The following is a 22,863-nucleotide window of genomic DNA, read 5'->3' on the forward strand; positions in this document are numbered from 1 at the left end:
ACTCACCTGCAATGGGGGGGTGGATTTATTTATAGTCCAGCTGGGTGGAAAATGGCACCTTTCTTCATTCACACCAAGAGCTCACGCTGGGCTCAGCCTTATGTTTTATCTGACCTTTGAACACTGCCCTTATTTTAGAACCTGCTTTCTTGACTGAATTTTAAAGGATTTAAGATGAGCAGACTTAACTCCCTGAGATTTCTGAGCCAGCACCCTGAATTGGAGGAGGATTATCTTCTCAGCATTTCCCAGTCATGACTGGCTGGCTGGCTCTTGCAGACTTTGGCTAATGTGGTTTCGGATTCTGCTCATCCTGTAGGAAAAACATCTTCTCACCACCATTTAAAAGATCCTCTGATTGCTTAAGGGGTGTCTTTCTGCTTGATTGTTCTATCCTTTACTTATTAAGTATTCTCTCTTGTTTATGGATTTTTCCAGCAAGCCTAGCAAAACAGCGAATTTCTGGAAGGAAAATCTCACTTTGCCTTTACTCGTCATTTTAAAAACTCAACACATGTCATCACAAAGGAAAAAAAATAGGCACTATACCATTTGAGAAAGATTTTTAGCACTTAATGATAAAAATCATCCTTCTACTGTCAAATCTCCTTCCTCTTGACTTCTTCCCTCTGTTCTGTTTCCTGCTGGACTACGTGACATTTCTTACCTGAGAATCCTCTGATTTCACACTTGGCATGTCCTGGAACTTAGCTGCTTATCCCAGCTTCAAGGTACTGCAATTATCATTCATTGTAGAGCTTGGCTGCAATGCCACACTCCACCAGGAGGTGTCTCTATGTAACACCTGAGTGGCTTCTGGAGGTCAGTGGAGACCGTCAGACTCCTAATCTCAGGACCCTATGCAAGGGGCACAGTTGGCTTGGGAGTACTGTTGTCCTGGAGGCTAGAAGAAGTCAGCCCTTAGCCTGACCTCTGGGGAGGTGGCAGATGAGGAGAGGGCTGCCAGTAATGAAGATGACCTTTGAGAGCCATAAAGAACTAAGGCTTGGCTTGACTGGACCCTGGGAACTCACAGGGAAGGACAGCCAGCAGGCCTCAGGCCATCCTTCCTTCCCTGTCATCTTTTCTTTCCTCGCCCACCTCTTAGCCATGCCCTCCCACACTGGAGAGCGTTGGAGCCAGGTGCACAGCCTGGCTTTGACAGTAGCCAGCTACATGACCCAACTAAGTCACATCATAACGCTGAGCCTCTGTTTTCTTGAGTGAAACACAGGGCTGGTGGCACCATCTTCCAGGGCAGCAGTGTCGGGACATCGGTGTGCAGGGTGCAGCTGGGAGAGACGTTGTCTGGGGCTGCCCCGATCCCATCTTCTAACCCTCCATCTTGCATCTGCTCCCTGTCCTCCTTCCTCTGTCCTCCTGCTTTCTCCACCCAGGGTGCAGGTAGCAGGGTTCTCTCTGCCTCCATTTCCCAGGCAGTGGGGACAGTGGCTGGAACACAGTCACATATCCAAGAAGCAGCACCCTTTGCCAGAGGAGGCCCACACCAGACTTCACACCACACAGGGCTGACAGGGGGCTTCCATGCTCCTTCTGGGTGCCAGTGGTGTGCTGGCAAACACCCCGCCGCAGCTGTCCGCGGAGGAGCCCAGCTCTGCAGCCTCCGCCAGTTGCCGCCATAGCCAATTTCAAGCTGCCAACAAGATGTCGCCCCCCCCCCAGAGTTGGAAAGAGACGCACAAAATCAGCTCAGGGTGCACGACTCCCACGGCACTCCACTGCTGGGTGCATTTGGACAGGAAACAGGGATCCTGGATATCTACATGATTTGTGGAGATTTATTTTGTTGATTTATGTTTATGTGGTGCTGAGGATGGAACCCAGCGCCTCACACATGTGAGGCAAGTGCTGAGCCACTGCCACAGTCCCCCTCCCCCACCATAGGAATATTTTAAATCTGAACTGTGGCCATGAATGTCCTGCTGTCCTCCCCCAGAGCTGAGCCTGCTGCTCCAAGTCACACCACTGTCCCCTCTCTTTGGAGTCCCTGAACTCAGGTGTCCCTTCAGTTTAAATCGCCTGTATCCTATGGTGTCTTTCCTGTGTTTATCGGCTCTGTCCTGGCGTGGAGCAGGGCTGCCCACTCCAGGGGCACTGGGGCCCCTCTACACCATTCCCTTCCCACTGCCACTGCCCTGGTCCAAAGCCACTGTCACCTCCTGCCTGACCTCTGCCTGGTCTCCATTGAATCTCCTGCTGTCTTTCTTGCCAGCCTGGGCTCCGCCCTCCACGAGGCAGCCAGCGGGTGCTTTCTGTCCTTCTCTTCTTACGACCGTCGATCTCCTTTCTCCTTCAAAGTGAAAAAAACAAAACCCTCTTAGCTTGGCCCTCCAAGGCCCTGTCCAAGCTGCCTGCTGACCTCAGCACTGCCGCGGGCCCCAGCCCCTGGCGCTCACCCACTTGGTGCAGACTCGCCCGCGCTGCTCCTCCCTCTCCTCGTGGCTGGTCCTCCCCAGGCCTCCGCTCTGTCACCTCCTTCAGATGCTCCTCTGACCACCTTTGGTACAGCATCGCCTTTCCCAGTTGTCCCCTGCCTGGGTCCTGGTGGTTTCCAGCAATTCCTCTCCCTTGGGTCCTGCGTGTGTCTGTCTCTCCAACCAGCCTGAGGGTTAGAGGCTGGACTCACACCTACCTCATCCACTTTGGTACCCATGGTGCCCAGTGGAGTATCTGGAACATCACGGGGACTTCGCGAGCTAATAACAGATGAATAATTTGGGGCAATCAGGTGTTGGGTGATGATGAACGGATGTTGGCTTGATGGCGGTGGGCGGCTAGGCGGTTGAAGGCATGGTGGCTGGCTGGATGGATAAGAATGAATGTGTCCTAGTCCATGTTCAGATGCTATAACAAAACCATAGACTGGGTAATTTATAGAAAAAATATATTTCCCAAGTTCTGGAGCCCAATATCACCGTCTGGCACCTGGTGGGGGCCTCGCCGCAGCATAACATGGCAGAGGCATCGCATGGCAAAAAGAGAGTTGGCCGGTCCCCCGTCATTCACCTGGTGCCATGACAAATACCTCCGTCCATTCTAGTTATCTGCTAAGGATCCACCTCCCGACACTCTCATAGTGGCCGTTACATTTCCACTTGACTTTTGGAGAGGACATTTGAACCACTAGCAGTGAGCTCCTGCTGGGCCGTCAGCTTCTTGGGGGCAGGTACCATGTGTCAGTCACCTTGGGACCTCCAGGGCTTGTTCAGAATGGGCACTTGGTGAGCTTTGGTGGCTGAGTGAGCAGATGGATAAAGGGATGCGTGGATGGGTGGCCCTGGAGAGGAGTCCTGTGACAACTCCCTTCTCCGTTTGGAACGTCCTGCTGACCCACCGACTCCCCTGGCACCTGCTCCTTCACACTTGGGTGGTGGCCAGAAGTGACATCTGATTGCATTTCCTGTCCACAGGGGGAGACCTGACCTCGGTGGACCCCATGGTCCTGGAGCAGTATGTGGTGGTGGCCAACTACCAGAAGCAGGAGAGTTCAGAGATCAGCCTCAGTGTGGGGCAGGTGGTGGACATCATCGAGAAGAACGAGTCAGGTAGGGACCTAGGCCAGCTCCCTCCCACCCTGCACTGTCAGTGAGCCCCTTGGCCTGAAAGTGCCTGGAAACTCAGGGACAAATCACCAGTGCAGGCCGGTGCATCTCCCCAGGTCCAACTGAGGTCTCCCAGGCCTCGGATTGATCATAAGGCTCAAGTAACCACTTGGCCACCACTTGCTAGCATCCCACTGGGTCAGGTGTCAGTGATTTGTCCTGAGGTTCATGTTCCTTGCACACTCCTGGTCCTCAGGCACCGGGAGACACAGCTGGGCTTACACTGGAGATCTGCTCATTGATTCCTCCATGGGAGTCCAGGAAGGGTCCAACAGCTCTGGGCTCAGTGTCCCTCAGCATCGCTGCCCTCAGGGGGCTGCAGGACACTTGGCTTATGATTCCTCCTGACTGCCACGTCTCACAGTTATCCGGCCTGCCTCATTCATCTGGCCATCAGGTTCCTCATCTGCAAAATACAGAAAACTCCCCCAGAGAACCTCTGTGAGGATTCAGGGGATATGCAGACAGAGGGCCTGAGCCTGCGCCTGGCCCACAGTAGGTGCTCCCAAAATGTCCGTGGCCTCAGGGCAGCCTTGCATCATGACGGCAAAGAGCGGGAAGAAGGAAGGGGCCAGAGAGGCCTGTGTCCTCCCTGGGGGCTGTGGCAGATGGTGGCAGGGCTGATAATGTCATCAGGGGCCAGACTGTGTGATGCCCCCGTGGACAGCTGAGGTCCAAGGAGCAAAGGGAAGACATATGTGGCCAGCGTCTGTGGGTCACGTTACCCTTAGTCATGTTGGGTGTGAGACCTCAGCTACTCAATCTAGGAATTGTCCCTGCTCCAAAGAACAGGGGATGGCGATGTTCCTGGCATCCCCTGGATCACGTTACCGCTAGCCATGGGACCGCGTTTGCTGGCCAGACCTCCTGAATTACGCAACCCAGGAAGTGGCCATGAATGCAGGACCCAGGAACGTGCTGCTCCCAGCTCATCTCGATTTCTCCTGTGACTTGCTCACAGTGCACGTCACTTCTGTGACCTCAGAAGGTGTGGGGATTTCTCCCACCAGCAAGCAAGCAGGCGGTCCTGCAGTGGACACCCACTGGGTGTCCTCTGACCCAGTTCATTCTGTCCACCCAGAGACGGTGTCAGATCCCGCAGGCTGCGGGCTCCGTCACCGTGACTGCCCACCACATCTAGGGCCAGGTTGTCTCGACTGTGCATCCAACTGACAGCTACAGTCGGGGTCCCCGAGACCTCCTCCTGGGGTTGGACTGTTCTGCTCAAGTGGCTCACAGACTCAGGGACCCGCTTCACCAGTCTATTATAAAGACCCCACAATGGGAAGAGGGGACTGGCCAGGCGAGGCAGTGGCAGGGCAGAGCTCGCAGGTCCTCTCCAGGGCACCGCCTTCCAGGAACCTCCAGGGGTTCACTAAGGGAGCTCCCCTGTCCCCTGGGGCCTTGGGGAAACTTCACTGTAGGCATGAATGAAACACGGTTGGCCCTGTCAGGACGGGACTGTGTGGAGGGGTCTGATTGACCTGTGGGGACCCCGCAGGCTCCCAGGTCAGAGTCTCCGTGGCCGCCCTGTGTAGCCTTCCCCACTCCTGGCACAGGGCAGGACCCTTCCAAAGTGGGGCTGTCCTCACCTACCATTAGCGTAGGTCACAGAGCACATGGCCAGTAGGAGGGACTGGTCAGTGGACAGTCCATGGGTGGTAGGAGGCAAGAGGGTGGAGAGAGGCCTCTGGGTCACCTGGGGCCCGACGGCCCAGCATCCTTCTGGACTGAACACTGGAAGTACCAAGGCCTGCAAAGCAACAGGTCAGGAGCCACAGTGAGGACCAGGACCTGTCACCCCCTGTCATCCCTGCATCGTAGCTGAAGAAGCCACGGCTCCAAGTGACCAGTCACTCACCTCGGCCTGATGCCGGGCAGCCCGGCCGGGGTCCCAGACCCTTCCAGCTGCCCTCAGGCCTGTGACTCTGATTCCTGAGGCTGGACATGCACAGAACACATGGGTGGCCAGGACACGCCCTCGGGAGTTCAGCATGACATGAGCCCTGGGCCACCTGCTCAAGTCAAGTCAGGAAGGACGGCCTGCCGGGAACAGGAGCAGGGTCGGGATGGGGGGTTGGTGTATCCACAGGGGTGGATGTTCAGTCCTCAAGCAGACAGCGGGCTGCAGACGGTCACCCCTCAGCATGGCAGGGGACTGGTTCAGCACCCCACAGGTTCCACACTCCATGGGTGCCCAAGGCCCTTGGATAGAATAGTGCGGACTGGCATGTCACCTGGGCACGTCTTACTCGAGTTGTTCAGGGAACAACGGTGAAGGGCGTGGTCCTTATGGACCTAGGGGGCCAGTGTCCAGGTGCCGGGGGACACCACCTACAGGCTCAGCACAGACGCAGGCGTGTAGTTTTGATTCAGTGGTTGGTTGAATCTGTGGATGCAGAGTTGGCAGGTGCAGAGGCTGACTGTTTTCTGGTGTGAGGCCTCTCCAGCAGTGGCCCTGGCAGCTGGACATCCCTTGACATGCACAAATGCAGAATCCAAGTCCTGGAGAAGCCATTAGGCCGTGCCCCAGTGACAGACGTCCCGGCACACAGCCCTGCCCTGCCACCGCCTGTGGATGTGGACCTGGGTTCGCCCCATCTGTGCGGTGGGCTGGTGGGTGCTGGCTCTGAGACGGTGGGGTGAGGGCCCGGCCACGGTGAGCCTTCTCCGTTCTCCCTGAGCTGCCCCTTCACTCCCTGTCCCAGGCTCGGGAACAAGTTTCTCTCCGGCCTGTTTTTTGGCGGTGAGCTGCTGATCTGGGCCGTCGTGTCCTTCCGGGATTCCTGGCTCTTCAGCCTCCCTGAGCCTTAACTAACGCAGCGGCTGAGGCTCAGCGGCCTCCGTGTCCCTGGCCCGCATCCTCAGATTCAGCCAATGTTCAGGGCAAAAAGGCATCGAAACTGACCACGTCCACGCCGCTTCCTGTCACTATCCCTAAACAGTTCCTGGAGCCACTATTCACATAGCATTTGGGTCACGTGAGGTCTTGTAGGTCCTGCAGGGGTGATCTCAAGGGGACCAGGAGGTGTGACTGGTCATGTTGTTACTGCCCCATCTTGTATATAGGACTGGACATCCTCTGGACCCTTGGGGTGCTGTGGCCAGTGCCCAGGTGCTGGGGGACGCCTATGATCCCATTCTGAGACCACTGACGTCTCTGCTCTCCGTCCCCAGGTTGGTGGTTCGTCAGCACGGCTGAGGAGCAAGGCTGGGTCCCCGCCACCTGCCTGGAAGGGCAGGACGCTGGGCAGGATGAGTTTTCCCTGCAGCCTGAAGAAGGTAGGGAACCTGGGCAGCTGCTGCCCCGGATCACAGGAGGCCACGGGCTCGGCCCAAGGACAGCCTGTGGATGAAGCCCGCTGTGGGGTGGGCGGGAGGCTGTCCATCCTTTCTAGGGGCCTTTGAGAGCCCCTGGGGTGAGCGTGGCCGAGCTGGGCCTGACATCTTCATGGACCCTCAGGAGGGCCCCAGCCTGATCCAGGTCCACCCTTCACTGTGCCTCTGGAGTTCTGGTGGCAGGACACTCGGATTCGAGATCTTTGACCCCGCCTGCTTAAAGATGTCAGCTCTCTGCAGGTGTAAATGGCCCTGGCAGTGCCCATGCTCCGTCTCCCCGGCACCCTTCCCTACGGGGGTCCTGACACCTGTCACACTGCAAGGCTAAGGCTCCCTCTCCCCCAGTAGCTTCCTAAAGCCAAAGCCCCCCTTTACCTGCATCAATAGACAGGTGCCATGGAGCCAGGCAGACTGGACCTGAATCTCAGCTGTGCCACACACTCACTGAGTGGTCTTGAGATGGACATTTGACCTCTCTAAGCCTCAGCCTCCTCATCTGATAGTGGCAGAGTGATATCTATAACATGGAGGTTTTTAAAAATTAAAAGAAATGCTAAATGCAAAGCAGCAGGAACAGTAATCATGGGCAGGCACTGGACCAGCCGCCCTGTGCCTCAGCTGGTCCTGGACCCCGGGGAGGAAGCACAGAGCCATCTTAAGTCTATATGTATCAGAAGAGGGGGCAGGGCAGGGACAGTGCACACCTGTGACCCCTGCGACAGGAGGATCACAAGTTTGAGACCAGCCTGGGCAACTTAGCGAGGCCATGTCTCAAAATAAAAAATAAAAAAGACTGGACTATAGCTCAGTGGTCACTGCCCCTGGGTTCTGTCCTCAGTATTGCCAAAAACAGGGTAAGAAAAAGGAGTGGTGCCCTCCAGCTCAGAGGTCAGCAAGAGGGGTTGCACGTGGCTTTCATGTAGTCAGACCGCAGCCAGCACACCTCAGAGTTGCTTTGCTCTGTGTCTCAGGGGCCCACCGAGTGGTAGGTGCCAGCCAGCTCAGGCTGAGGAAGGCGGTCCACTACATGGGACCTGGAACCCCTCAGAGAGTCCATGATACGGCGTGTGCGTGCCTCTGTGAGGGACTGAGTACTGCTCCCACCTAACAGACGGGGAAAGGGTTCAGGGAGGTAGAGCACTTGCCCCAGGTCACACAGCGGGAGGGAGGCAGAGAGGCCATGTTCTCCCTCCTCTCCCACAAGGGTTTCCCTTGGTGCCATCTCCACTTGTGCTAGGGATAGAATCGTGTCCACTGGTCCCCTCTCCACTCAAGTTCAAGGTGATAAGCAGGTGCTCGGCCTCCCTGAGACTCCAGGGCCTCAGCACTGACTCAGGATTCCTCTCGGGGAACAGGGGCTTGTGCCCCCTTGGCCCCCGGACACTTGGGTACCTTCTTCTCACCTCTGTCTCTGCCCTCCCCTCCACATGCTGCCCATCCAGTCTCCTGGAGGTACTGGTCTTTGCCCCGGCCCGTGGGCCGCCGCCGGACGCTGGGGGACTTGTACTCCTCCAGCTGGCGCCAAGGTGCCTACCGCGGAGTTGTCTGCCCGTTGGGTGCCTGGACATCTGCATGAGCCTCTGCCCGGCACTGCCCGTGCCTGTTGCATGTGAGAAGCGCTGGTCTGTCCTCCTGTGTGTGTGTCGGCATGGGGGTCAGGGAGGGGGAGCCCGAGCCCTGTCAGCCCCGGGCCCGGAACTTTCCCAGCTTAAAAACCGTAACACTGACCCCGCAGCCTGCTCCTGCCATCAGGCCTTCTGAGTTGGGTGGGCAGAAGCAAGGTCTATTCACTCATGTCCCTGGAAAGCCCAGCGGAGGGCTAGCTTCAGGCATGGCTTTATCCAGGGGCTTGAGAATGTCCTCAGGACCTGCAACTCTTGCCACCTCTCTGCCCTGTTCTCTGCCTTGTTGGCCCCATTCTCTGTGGTGACAGTAGTTCTAGGCACCTTCAGGGACATCCACCAAAAATAGGGCTTCTCCTTCAAGTCAAGCCCCAGGATTGGGTCCTGCTGACCCACCTGGGTCCCATGGCATCCCTGAACCAGTCACAGAGGCGGGAGGGTGCAGCACTGAGGCTGGCCGGGCTCACCTAGCCATTCCCTGACCCAGGAGGTGGGAAGCCTGGCCTCCCCAGCCTCCCCAGCCTCCCATGGGCAGAGGCTAGCAGACCACCAGGGGAGGGCCTATGGGTGCCAGACAGGCCACTTCAGCACCCATGACACTCCTACAGGGACTTCACTGCACCTGTCTGGAATTGCTCGGCCTCCATGGTCCCAGAGAGAGCCTCGTGGGTGCTGGGGAATCCCATGCCATGCAGCCACAGGGTGAGGGGACCCGGGAGGCCAGGGTCAAAGGGCTGACTGCGCCCACACTCGGGCCCACACAGCAGCCCTGCAGCCCAGACCAGGCAGAGCCTCTGTGCGGCCTTGAGCACCCCCTTCCGCTGACCACGGCCAGCGCCCAGCCTCGGCTTCCATGGGCCTGGGAGCTGCTAACTGCTGAGGAACCGTGCACCCCCGCAGAGCAGGTCATCTGCCAGGTCCTCACACAGACCCCAGTGCTCCCGCCTCCCTCTGCAGCAGGGGGTGGCCCCGATGGCTTGTAGCGTTTCTCAGAGTCACCAAGGCCACGCCAGCATACAGCCTTGGCACCTGGCTCCGTCACCTGGTGACTGAACTGTAACCGGAGCCGGCAGCCTCCCCTCTCCTTGCCAGGCCCCAGGATGGCATCCACATCTCTCCACTTCAGCCCCAGGGCTGGCCTTGCTCTCTGGAGCCTCTGCTTGGGCAGCAGTGAGCAGCGCCCCGAAGCCTGGCCCCGGGCTGCCTGCTACTGGGGACCCAGGGCCTCGAGCATCGTTAGTGAAAGGTCAAGACCTGCTGCCAGCTAGGGAATGGACGTGGCTGGCCGTCCCCACCTCGGGGGTATTTCAGTCTGAAACTTCTGCTGCCCAAGTCCAGCTCATCTCTGAATTCTCCCCTCTCCCAGGCGAGGAGCCCCGAGGGTGTAACTGGCCCTGTGTGAGCAAAGTGGCTCCAGCCGGCCTGGGGACTTGTCCAGTTACTGAGTGCTGGCTACTTTACCCGTGAGCAGCGATATCCCAGGCTCATGCCCAGTGCTAGGGGAGGGACTGGCCGGGGCGGACACAGCTCGGCTCCTGGGTTCACAGTCCAGCGGAGCTCACAGACGCAGGACAGGATGCGCAGTGTGTACGTGTTAGAAAGCCGTCCCTGGACGGGCCATCAGCCTGAGGACGGGGACGCGGATGCCACGAGCTGGAATATTGCATGAGGTGGTCGAGGACACTGACCTTGAAGGACAGGCCTGGGAAGGGACGGGGGAAGTGCTGCTGGTGCTTTCAAGGGACTGGACCTGCCCTGGGTCCTGGGTCCTGATGCTGCTGGCACCTTGGGAAGCACAGCAGGTGAGGCCAAGTCCGCCTCTGCGTCACCCCAGGGATCAGAGTCCTGGGACACTTAGTCTGTTTCTCACCCGATGTCCTTTCTCCCTGCAGAGGAGAAGTACACGGTCATCTACCCATACACAGCCCGCGACCAGGATGAGATGAACCTGGAGAGAGGGGCCATGGTGGAAGTCATCCAGAAAAACCTGGAGGGCTGGTGGAAGATCAGGTACCGCCGCTGGCTCCCGCTGTCGCGGGCGGTTTCAGGGTCATGCAGGCTCCAGCCTCCAGGTCTATAAGGGATTGCAGATGAGGGTAGTTTCTGCCTGGGCCGTGGAAGGACGCTTCTCGGTGCCGTTGGCCTCCTTCCCTACCCACGTCCTTCCCTAAAAACCCTTAATAAGCAAAATTGCCTTCTCCAAACACATGGAGCCAGTCAGCGGGAGCCCTGTTAAGCAAGACTGGTTTCCATCTCCAGATGTTCTGTGATGAGTGACCGGAAGCTGAGGCTGCCCATGTGAGTAGTCGCCTGCTGCAGCCCCACTGAGACGATGTGGTGCAAACCCCGCACCACGGTCACCCTCCTCGGGCCTCTGGTTTCATTTATCCCCAGATCCAGCTGCAGGGCGGGAGGCTGCACCCAGGCACTTCCTTAGCCTGCAGTGGAGCCGAACAAGCCCCACTGTTTCCCCAGCAAGAGCGAGTGGGGACAGTCACCACAGAGCAGGGCGGCGAGGCTGCCAGAGTGCTGGAGGGACGTGGGGGGCGCTGGGGTGCAGAGAGGGGGTGCTCCCCCGCTCAGGGGCTTCCTGAGGGAGGGGACCTCAGAGCTGAGACACGAGGGAGTGAGGAGGACAGTGTCAGGACGTGTGGTCACGAGCCACACAGCAGGGTCGCAGGGACAGCGGAGACCACAGGGACACCAGGAGGAGCGCCCTGAAGCTTTCAGCAGAGGTCCCATCCTCTGGTGGCGCTGTGACCCTGATGGTCGCCTGGTGGCGCTGTGACCCTGACGTGGTAGTGATGCGCTGTGCCTTGGCCATTCCTGTGAAAGTGCAGCACGGCCGTGGGCCTCCACGGTACTTGGCAAAGGTCACAGGCACCTGTTGTGCTGGCCACCGTGTCCCTGTGCTCGCTGCTCTCAGTGCCTCCACGCCAGGCTCGCTGAGCCCCGGGCACCTCTGTTTGCACCATCTCTGGAGTCCCCATTTTCTCTTGCTGGTGGCCCTGGGAGCAGGGGGCTGCATGGTGCGTGGCGGCTGCACCTCCTGGTGGGCTTCGCACAGCACTGGGGCCACTGGGCACATCCCCAGTTCCTGTCACCGTGCTGGGAATCCAGTCATCCTGGAGCCAGGGGGGCTGGCACTCAGGAACCACTGGGTTGCACCTGGTCTCCCAGGAGGTTATGGTAGGATGGCCGACAGGGCAGCCGAGCCCATGACTGAGACTCAAAGGACCCCGGGTAAGCCTGGGCCTTGGCCACCCGCTTCCAATTGCGGGCTTCCTCCCCGTAGCTTTTGTCCCTGCGTGACAACCTGTCTGCAGCTGAGGATGTGGATCATGTGCAGCCTGATGTGGACCAATTAGGTCAGGTTTTATTCCTTCTCAGAATACTCGAAGGCTGAGGGACGCTGAGCGGTGGCCTGCCACCTCCTGGTGGCCTGTGGTCATGGAGGCCTGTTCTCATTGAACCCAGGGCTGTGACCCTCTAAGTGGCTCTTGACAGGAGGGCGGCCTCCCACTGGCCGTCTGGTCTGTCGGGTCTGTTCTGCTTTCTCAGAGGCATGGCTGGCTGCCCCCTCTGTGGGTGCTGGCCAACGCCGAGCCCACGTGCTCCGAGCTGTGATGCTGGACAGTTTCCACAGTGTGGCTACTTCCACTCTGGCCAATTTCAAGCTAATGGCGTGAAGTCACTAAACAGGGAGTCCAGAAGGAGTGTGCACCCAGCGGCTGCCCCGGCACACCTCTGTCCAGGAGGCCCCCTCCGGTCATGGCTGTTGATCTCAGCCCTGCCGCACAGAGGACTGAGTGGCCACTGTACTTGGTGCGTTTTGTCTGGGGGCCGTGAGCTGCTCCGTCCGGGACCCGAGCAGCCCATAGTTGAGTGGCAGCTGTCCCAGGCCGGCTCCTCACCCCCTGGACAGGCATCTCACCCAAGGTGAAGCAGCCTGGGTGGGGCCGAGCTCTGCAGCAGCACAGGGCTGTCGGGAAGAGGCAGCAGCTAAGGGGCCTGGATGCCCACCTGCCAGGCTTGCCCGCGACGTCGGCTGGGTGCTTCTCCCCTCGGCACTCGGCCTCCGTCTGTAAACAGACCCCATCCTAGTGCTCGGCACCGGGCGTGTGGAGGATTTCAGAGGTTTGAGTTTTGGAATAGTGGCACGTGCGGACTGAGGTGACTCAGGGACACACCCGAGTCTGAGCACAGAACTCGTTCTCATCTCAGAGGCACCTGTTCACAGAGCCGTGAGATTTCGTACGGTATTTCGGGTGCACCTGCATCTCCACTGCACTCCTCCATCACCTGAGGGCAGGTGTAGACATTTAGGCTTCAGACTCTGGAGCATGTCACGGGGGGGGGCTCAGCCTGCCTCCCTGCCCCCGGGTCTGCTGGTATTAAGTACAGAAGTGGTGCGAGGGCGAGCTGCCAGGAGAGTGCCCACGAGGCCAGCCTCCTTGCCACGCTGTCGTCCTCACTGCAGGGTTGCGTGGGGACCACTGTGAAGCTGTCACAGTGGTGGTGACAGGTCTGTGGCGGTTCCCTCAGCACCATGCCCACTGGCATGTCTGCCGTCCTCCTGTTCCCCCTCAGCTCACACACCCAGGCACCAGTGTGGACTTAACTTACCGTGCCCTCCCCAGCACTTCATTCCAACTGGTGGTGCCACCGCGTGTCATGGCGCTGGGATGGCAGAGCCTGCCGGAGACATGAGGGCAGCATGGAGGTGGGCCTCCTCCCCAGGAGGGTGGGAGAGGCTCTCGTGAGGAATGGAATCGAGCAGAGCCAGGAAGGAAAGGGACAGTCAAGGATCACCGAGGGCAGTATGCACCGGGGTCAGAGGCTCGGGGCGTTTAGGAGACTGCAGCTGGGCAGAGCAGTGGCCTGGAGGCTGCTGTGTGAGGCCATCAGAGGCCCCGTTGGAAGGGTCTGCAGTGCCTGGCAGAGGGCTCAGTGTCATCGGAAGGCCTGGCCCCGGGCAGCCCGGCCTGTTGTTCCTACCCACTGGGGCCTGAGAGTGACTCTCAGCAGGAGCCTGGTGACCTCCCATGGGCCTGACCACATTCCCTTCCTCCTCCTCCTAGGTACCAAGGCAAAGAGGGCTGGGCCCCCGCCTCCTACCTGAAGAAGACCAGCGGGGAGCCCTTGCCCCCGAAGCTGGGCCCCGGCTCGTCTGCCCCCTCGGGCACCCTCGACCTAGACGGCGTCTCCCGGCAGCAGAGCGCAGTGGCCAGGGAGAAGGAGCTGCTCAACAACCAGAGGGACGGCCGCACCGAAGGCCGCATGGCGCCCGATGGCGATGTCCGGCAGAGTAAGTGACTTTCCCCCTGACCAGAGTGGTCTTCTTGTGGACCCCGAGTCCCAGAGCTGGGCAGCCTGGCTCCAGGGTGAGGCCCCCAAGCGCAGGTGTGTTCAGCTGTGCTCACCTGGGGCATCGCTCAGTCTGGGCTTCCCCTGGCCACGAGCCAAGCCCAGCAACATCTGTTGCGTGCCCACCGCTGGCCAAGAGCCTTGGCGATGTTTACGTCCCCTGCCCAGGAGGTGCATGCTGTGCCTGTTCCACAGGACACAGCCTCGTGGTCCAGAGAGTCCAGTCACCCATTTGTCCTGTGCTGGAGGCCCTCGAGCCTTGGAGCCAGGCAGTGCCACACTGACAGGGTCCTGAGCCACCCAGGGAAGAGCGCAGACAGCCCTTCTCTCCCGGGAGGGTCTCGGCAGCAAGCTGACTGGTACGGAGCTTGCGCCCCACCCTCTGCAGGACAGCTGGCCCCTCCTGGTGTCCACGTCAGGAACTTCACACACGGAGCTCTACCGTAATGGAAATATGTCTCTTCTCCACAGGATCACCAAAGATGAGGCAGAGACCCCCTCCTCGCCGGGACATGACCATCGTAAGTGGACCCTGGTCTGTGGTCATCAGGGATGCCGCAGGTCTCCCAGGCCCTTGCCCTGTCCAGAGCTCTCCTCCTGTCCACGCAACAGCCTCGTGAAGCAGGCAGTGCAGATCACTGTCCCCTCTGCAGGTGGAAAGACGGGTCCAGGCAGGGAAGCCATCGGCCCAGTGTCCTCTGCCTCTGTGTCCTGCTCTCGCCCCACTTCTCCAGATCCTCTGCCCAGGCCCAGGCTGAGGAGGCTCAGGGATGGCATCTGTGGTGCCGTTCTGATGTCCTGCTCCACGTCTGGGGTTCTCCAGCTGCCTTGTTAACAGGTGGAGCCTCCCTTCTCTGAATATCCAAAATCAAACTTTTTAAGCACCAAGATGACACACTACGGAAAATTCCACACCTGACCTCACCTGCCGGCTGCTTTCAAAACGCAGGCACACTAAAAATATAGTCTAACGCCATCGTCAGGCTCTGTGGATGCAAAACACACATGAGAGAATTTCACGCTTGGACTTGGGTCCCCAAGACTTCCCGTTATGTGGTGCTGGTGATCCTAACCCAAAGCTCTCCTGGGCCCACGCGTTTTGGATAGGGGTTGTCCCACCGTGCCGTGAGCTGCTGTCCTGTTTTGGAAGGCCTGCCATTCACTGAGCACCATGCAGTGCACTAGCCACTCACTGTGGTGACCGGTGTAACCCTTGCAGCCGGCCACCAGGCTGAGACCTTCCATGTTCCCTCTGCCTGAGGCCAAACTGAGGCTCAGAGGGGAGACCACTGCCCAGGGCCACACCGTCACCAGTTTTTCCCACCCAGATAGCCTGGCCCGCAAGCCTGTTCTTCCCGGGCCCTGCGGCCACTTCACCTCAGACCTTGTCCTGCCCCACGCTTTCATGGTGCAGCCAGATGCCCTGTGTGTCCACTCATCTCCGAGGTTGGAGGATCAGTGAGAACTCACTGGGAGATGCCAGTGGTGTCCTCCATGTGTCCGTCAGAATTAAGTCGGTCCACCAGCACCTTCCATGGTGACCGCGTGTTCCGGGCCCCTCGTCTCACCCCAGTAATGTTGTGGTGCTTGTTCCCCCTGAAATGAGCCCTGTGTGTGTCCTCCCAGCCTCGGGGTCTCAACCTGCCCAAGCCGCCCGTCCCGCCCCACGTGGAGGAGGAATACTACACCATCGCCGAGTTCCAGACCACCATCCCCGATGGCATCAGCTTCCAGGCCGGCCTAAAGGTCGAGGTGAGTCAGCCACTAGAGTCAGAGTCACTGCAGAACACCCGGCACCCCCACCTGCAGCCCTGGCCGCCCGCCCCAGCCTGCCGTCTGCGGGTGGCCTGCCCGGACACTTCACACAGGTGGATGCGTGTGCCACATGCTCTCAGAGGACCACTGAGCCACATCCTCAGCCTATTTCATATTTTAGTTAGAGACAGGGTCTTACTGAGTTGCTCAGCGCCTCACTGTTGCTGAGGCTGGCTTTGAACTTGAGATCCTCCTGTCTCAGCCTCCCGAGCCTCTGGGATTACAGACGTGGGCCACCGCACCTGGCTAAAGTAAAGATTCTTGATCCCTTCTGTGATTTCACTTTGCTCTTATTTGAGTCAAGAGATAGAGGGATTGAATTTGGAGGAATTTGGAGGAATCCTGAGTTCTGTTTTAACAGAAAATCTGCCCCGATATCATCATTAATTATGCGCATGTGTACCTAGTGCCTCCATGTGAAATGTAAGGGACATCAAGATGTCATTTCCGTGGGACTTGGTGGAGATGGGGCTGGGAGGGAACATTATGTGGCTGGAGCTGAGCGTGAGGAAGCCGAGCAGCCTGAGGGTACCCCGTGGAGCTGCCCAGGGGGGGTTGGACATCGTGTTTGAAGAGGAAAGTGACCTATGATGGCAAACGGAAGCTGTGGCTTCCACTTGAAGGAGCAGGTGATTGACAGTGTGTTTGTGACACAGGAAGGAAGTACCCAGTGGAGAGGTGGGAGCATCAGCCTGATCACAGGGGTGGGAAGCACCGGGAGGCGAAGGAATGGGGACACTGGTCGCAGGACGCTCTAGGAGCTCGGCTGTGGAGAAAGGCAGGAGAAGTCGGGGACAAAGGCAGGACGTGAGCAAGTTGACGCTGGCTTCTGAAAGCTCGGTTTTCAGCATACTGGGAGGAATTCTGCTTTGAGGTGCCAGTGTGCTCAGGCAGCCCGAGCAGGGGTCCTCACCGTCACCATCATCATGGCCACAACACGGTCACCATCACCACACAGGTGCTGTAGGTCTGCTTCAGACCTGGCTGGCAGAGGCGCCTGGTGTGGGCGGGGCTTTGTCTCTGCTTGTCGCCACTGTCCTCCAAGCCCAGTCCATCCAGACCATTCCCAGGAGCAGGGAAGACGGCCCTAGCGCCCCAGCTCCAGCCTGCCCGCTCAGCAAGCCCAGGGGTCCCTAGGGCCAGGGTTCCGGCCATTCCACTGGCCTTCCCACTCCTGGACCTTGGATAGGACAAGAAGCCCAGGGAACTCGAGGCTGCTGTTCCCAGAAAGAGGCTCAGCTCCAGGCACACAAGAGCAACAGAGGGCCCAGCCCCGGGCGTCTCGTCTGCCCTCGCTGAGGCTGGTTGGGCCTCGGAGCAGACCACACCAGTTCCCTCTGGCTCTCCTCCCCACCTTCACTGGCGCTGACCAGCCAACGCCTCATGCACAGCCGTCCTCCCCAGCAAGCGCCCTCCAACTCAGCCTCGAGCCTCTGCCCTACTCCCCATGACATCAGGCCCCGCCAGAGGTGACCTGAGGGACGTGGTGGGAAGGAGTGGTCTGAAGATGGTGGCTTAGGCAGAGCTCTTTCCTTCTGATAAATCCCACATGCTCTGTTCTCCCTTCCCATTTTTGCCTCCTGGTTCACTTCACAATCACCAGAGTCTTCAAGATGTCTTCACGGAGCCACAGCTTCCTAGCAGTAGGGCTGCCGCCACAGCTGGGCTCCTCGTCCAGGCTGCCGGGGGCGTGGTTTACGGTGATGATGGTCACGGTGGTGGTGACAGTGATCAGGTGGGGGGTGGTGTCAGTGGTGGTGATGATGATGATGGTCATGGTGGTGGTGACAGTGATGGGGGTTGATGTCAGTGGTCGTGGTGATGTTGATGGTCGTGGTGGTGGTGATAGTGCTAGTGATGTTAGTGATGGTTATGATCATAACAATGGTGGTGATGGTGATGTGGTGGTAGTGATGATGGTCATGGTGGTGGTGGTGACAATAATGAGGTGGTGGTGGTGGTAGGGATGATGTCAGTGATGGTGATGATGATGATGATGTTGGTGATGGTGATGGTGACAGTGGTGGTGATATTAGTGACGGTGACAATGATAACAGTGGTGGCGATGGTGATGGTGGTGGTGGTGATGATGGTGGCGATGACGATGTTGGTGGTGGTGATAATAACAGTGGTGGTGGTGGTGATAGAGGTGGTTATGATGATGACTGCAGTAGTGATGATGATCATGACAGTGACGGTGGTGACGATGTGATGATGATACACGTGCCTCTTCAGCGCATGTATCTTGTCAACTGACTTGATAATGAACCTTTACAGAAGTCCTGCGAGGTCATAATCATCAGCCCCTTTTACAGATGAGCCTCAGAGGAGCTGGGTAAATGGATCCCCAAGGTTACACAGCTAGTAAGTGGCGGAGCCTGGGTTGGAACCAGGTCTCTGTGCCACAATCCTGTGCGCAGAGCAGAAGCGTAACAGATCCTCCTTGGTGCACAGTCTGTGGTCCTGTTTCTGCTGCCTCGGGTGTGGGACTTGATCTTGGCACTGTGGGTTCACGCGAGTGCTGATGAGGACCCTGTGCCCAGCGCTGCCCTCGTGGTCAGCGCTCACAGCGCTCATCCTGTGCTTGTCCAGTGCCGCCTGCTTTTTCCCAAGGACCCCCGCTCCAACTGAAGGACGGACCACACTGGCTGCCAGCACTTGCCGGGCGCCTGCCTGCGGTGCCGGTACGGCTGTGAGGGGAGTTCCCAGGTGGATGTTGCTGTTTTCATCATTATCCCGGCTCGGGTTGGAATCTGGGGCAGGAGGCTTGCCCAGGCCATTTGGGAAGCAGGCCATGAGCTAAAACTGACCTCAGGACCACGGGCAGGCCCAGCCTCCTGGCTCCGTCTGTTGGTGCCATCCCTTTCCAGCTAGGCCTCCGCACAGCAGCAGCAGAACCATGGCCACAGTCCTCTGCCCCCGGCAGCCTCTCACCCAGGCCTGGCTCCTCCACAGGGTCTGGCTCTGGAGCCCGCCTGCCTGCCTCCTCAATAGGACGACAGTCCCCGTATCACAGGGAGCTGAACGCATAGTCAGTCAGACCTCCTGTCACGTTCTGCCAGGGAGGGCAGCGTGTTCGTCTGCTGGGGTTGCTGGACACAGCGCCGCAGGCAGGCGGGTTACACAGCAGTGGTTTGCTTCTCACAGTTCTGGAGGCTGAAGTCCAGGATCGAGGTGTCAGCAGGTCTGGCTTCTCCTGAGACCTCCCTGCTGGGCTCTGGATGGCTCCCTGTGTCCTTGTGTGGTGGGCCCCCAGTCTCTGTTTCCGAATCCTCTCCCCCTATGAAGACATCAGTCACTTTGGACTTGGGCCTCCCGTTGTCACTTAGTTACCTCCTTAAAGACCCCGCCCAAGTACAGTGACGTTCGGACATACTGGGTAGGTTAAGGCTTCAGCGTGTGGATATTGTAGCACAGTTCAGCCATAGTCTCTGGGCTGTGCACCTTCACCCATGTGAATCCAGCCATCTGATCCTGCACCAAAAAGAACCAAGAAACCCACGATCTTTCAGGCTGTGGGTGATTCCAGCCACCGCTGCAGTCGGTGGGTGTGTGGGTGCCAAGGAGGCTAGACAGGGAGGAGCCTGCTGACTCCATCAGCCTCGGCACCCTGGGTATAGCGTGAGGGTGTCCTTGAGCCACTGGGTGACTACTTCATCCGGTGCTCAACCAAGGAAATGGGATCAGGGTAACTTGGGCTCTTTGTGACATGTCCCTGCAGGCTGGCAGCGTCCCACCTCCCAGACGGCAGGGGAGTTGATGCCCTTGTTGGGAGATGCTGGTGGCCACAGATCAATGCCCCACCCCCGAGGGACCCTTCTGAGCACTGTCTGCAGGACCTTCAGGTGGTCCTTGGTGGCTCACGCCCCAGTTGACCTCCCCTCTCCCCTGCTCCACTTCCCTACTTGAAGGCCCTAGGCTTCCCTCTCAAATTAACTACCTGCACTCAAGTCCAGATCTCAGTGACTGTTTTTGGAGGAATCCAAAATTGTATAAGAACCCGCTAGGTGCGGTGGCACACGAGTATAACCCCGGCTACTGGGGAGGCTGAGATGGGAGGACGGCTAGAGCTCAGAGTCCCAAGGTGGACTGGGCAACAAGGCGAGACCCTGTCTCAAAAACACACACACAAATCATATTGGATGAGAACCTGCCCTCTGTAAGATGTGCTAAGGCAGGGGAATGGCTCCATAGGCCTTTAGGAGAACCTGCAGAGTTCAAAGGCACAGCTGCCAGTGCTGGGTGGCATGTGGGTTCTTCCAGACCATTCTGATCTGCCTGCCCTCATGTCACACTGCCACCGTGCTAACCTCTGTCCCCCTTACAGGTGATCGAGAAGAATCTGAGCGGCTGGTGGTACATTCAGATCGAAGACAAGGAAGGGTGGGCCCCAGCAACCTTCATCGACAAGTACAAGAAGACCAGCAATGCCTCGAGACCCAACTTCCTGGCTCCCCTGCCCCACGAGGTGGCCCAGCTCCGGCTGGGGGACGCAGCGGCAGTGGAGAACAACGTGGGCAGCGAAGCCATGGGCCCCTCCCGGCCCCTGCCTGATACCCCGCACGGTGCCCTCGACTCTGGGATGTCCTGGTGCAAAGACTGGAAGGGTGGGAAGGAGGCCCTGAGGAAGGCGTCCACAGACGCATCCTCATCGGCAGGCTACGAGGAGATCTCAGACCCCGGCCTGGAGGAGAAGCCCAGCCTCCCTCCGCGGAAGGAGTCCATGATCAAGTCGGAGGGGGAGCTGCTGGAGAGGGAGCGGCAGAGGCTGGAGCAGCTCCGCGGCTCCTCGTCGAAGCCTCCTGGCATGATCCTGCCAATGATTCCGGCCAAGCACTCCCCGGCCCGGGAAGGCAGGAAGCCAGAGCCCAAACCTGAGAAAAGCAAGTTATTCCAGCTGAAGAATGACATGGGGCTGGAGTGCGGCCACAAGGTCTTGGCCAAGGAAGTGAGGAAGCCCAACCTCCGGCCCATCTCCAAGTCCAAGGCTGAGCCCGAGGAGAAGCCAGAAGCCGTCCCCCAGAATCCATTCCTGAAGTCCAAACCTCAGGTCAGGCCCAAACCAGCTCCTTGCCCCAAGACAGAGCCACCTCAGGGCGGAGACCAAGTGGATATCTGCAACCTTAGGAGTAAGCTCAGGCCTGCCAAGTCCCAGGAGAAATCCTCACTGGACGGGGAGAGTGCCCTGGCTGCTGGGGGCCAAGACATGGCCTTCAGCCGAAGCTTCCTTCCAGGTGGGGAGGGACCTGGCCGTGCCCAGGATAGGCCTGGCAGACAGGACGGACTCAGCCCAAAGGAGCTGTCCTGCAGAGCCCCCCTGCGGCCAGCCAAGACCACCGATCCTGGGCCCAAGAATGTGCCCGTCCCTGTCCAAGAGGCGACCCAGCAGAGACCTGTGGTCCCACCCCGGAGACCACCGCCCCCCAAGAAAGGCTCCTCCTCGTCTTCCTCCAGACCCCTCCCGGAGATCAGAGGGCCACAGCAGGAAGCCAGCGAAAGCAGGGCGGCTGCTGCCCCCGGCCGTGCCCTCCTCGTGCCCCCAAAGGCCAAACCTTTCCTCTCCAACTCCTCTGGGGGCAAAGGCGGGCTGGGGCCGCGGGCAGCCGGCAAAGCAGAGGACCACAGAGAGAGGGCAGCTGCGGCCTCCTTGCCCGACATCGACGGCCTGAAGGACTCTTTGTACGTGGCCGTGGCCAACTTTGAAGGAGACGAAGACACGGGCAGCTTCCAGGAAGGGACGGTGTTCGAAGTCCGGGAGAAGAGCAGCAGTGGCTGGTGGCTGTGCCAGGCCGTCAGCGGGGCCCCTTCCTGGGAGGGCTGGATCCCCTCTAACTACCTCAGGAAGAAGCCCTAGCGCCCTCCTGCCAGAGGCCCACTGCTGCCCACGTCCTCCCCACGTATTTAATGGCCTCTTAATTTATCCGACTCCACAATTCAGCTCCTCCCCTGGGAGGCTGGAGAGTGAGCGGCTGACCCGGAGCCGGGTCTCCCCCTGGGGTGGCATCCCAAAGGTGCACGCCACAGCCCCCGCTCCATGGGGGTCCTCGCCAGCACCCTGCCTTAACAGACCTGCTCCTCTTGACCAGTGGCGGTGACCCTCGCAAGCCTCCAGGATCAGCTCCTGTCACCAGGAGGAGTCCCATGCCGGCTTCCCCATTGCCTGGAGAGGCACAGGACGGGGCAGCTTGCCCGGTCCACCATGACTTGCTCTGATTCTCCATGTTTCTAGAAGTCCAGGCGCTTTGCTCACTGTCTCCCAAATGCCTGGTGCCAGGAAGAGTGGTGACCGGTGGGCATCAGCTCCGTTGCCAGTCCCCAGGAAAGTGGCCTCTTCCCCGAGTCCCAGGCCCTCCAGCTTCTGAGGCCCCAGCAGATGCCTCTCTCCCAGGAGGGGCCTGGAGGTCCACCAGCCACCCTGCTCCTGTCTTCTGCCTTGGACCTGAGCAGCGCCACAGGCAGGCTCTGCGCCACCTGGGGCTCTTCAAGGAGAACTCCTGTCCCCTGCTTGGGACGTTTCATGTTTGTCTTCCTAGGACCAGAGGCTCGAGTTTGTCTGAGTAAGGGTCCATTCACAAGCCACGCCCCTTGTGAGCACCGCCCCCTCCCCCAGTAGCCAACAGGTGCCAAATATGAGGTGGCACTTAGCACTCATGGTTTAGTGCTCACAGAGACCTCCGTCACCAGGCCCATTCATAGATGAGGAAACTCAATTCAGCCAAGGACGTGCTAGCCAGGAAGAGAGGAAAGAGGATTTCTGACCAGGCTGCCCGAGTTCCCCCACAGGGAAAGGCAAACCAGTAAGATGGAGGGGGCCGCCAGGAGAGGTGGCCCCGTGGCTTCCTTGTGGTGTGAGCAGGGGACGCCTGCTCCCCCACCTGATGTCCCTCTCAGGCCCCTGCAGCATATATAGCAGGCTGCCCGGAGGTGAGCAGCTGCTGCCCCAGCTTGGGGGGACTGTGGGGTCCTGATTGGCTGGCACAGACCCTGTTCCCTGCTCCTGTGCTGGTGCCCCTGAGGGGATGAGGCCGATGGGACAGAGGGAGCTGAGGTGGCCTCTCCCCTGCCAGCCACGAGGGGCTCTGGTGGCTCACAGGCCA

General features: G+C 59.2%; 1 protein-coding gene across 1 annotated transcript in view; it reads left to right on the plus strand.

The window, feature by feature from the left end:
* Sh3pxd2b (SH3 and PX domains 2B) overlaps window positions 1-22,231 on the plus strand; it is a 55,701-nt gene extending 33,470 nt beyond the window's left edge. The window contains exons 10-17 of the mRNA XM_048814824.1: window positions 3,432-3,566; window positions 6,801-6,905; window positions 8,405-8,488; window positions 10,477-10,594; window positions 13,666-13,892; window positions 14,423-14,472; window positions 15,578-15,703; window positions 20,094-22,231. Coding sequence (XP_048670781.1) covers window positions 3,432-3,566; window positions 6,801-6,905; window positions 8,405-8,488; window positions 10,477-10,594; window positions 13,666-13,892; window positions 14,423-14,472; window positions 15,578-15,703; window positions 20,094-21,620 — 2,372 coding nt within the window. The 3' untranslated portion in view covers window positions 21,621-22,231. The remainder of the gene's footprint in view (window positions 1-3,431; window positions 3,567-6,800; window positions 6,906-8,404; window positions 8,489-10,476; window positions 10,595-13,665; window positions 13,893-14,422; window positions 14,473-15,577; window positions 15,704-20,093) is intronic.
* The last annotated feature ends 632 nt before the right edge of the window (window positions 22,232-22,863 follow it).

The sequence above is a fragment of the Marmota marmota genome, unplaced genomic scaffold, assembly GCF_001458135.2.
Source record: "Marmota marmota marmota unplaced genomic scaffold, marMar, whole genome shotgun sequence".
Lineage (NCBI taxonomy): Eukaryota > Metazoa > Chordata > Mammalia > Rodentia > Sciuridae > Marmota > Marmota marmota.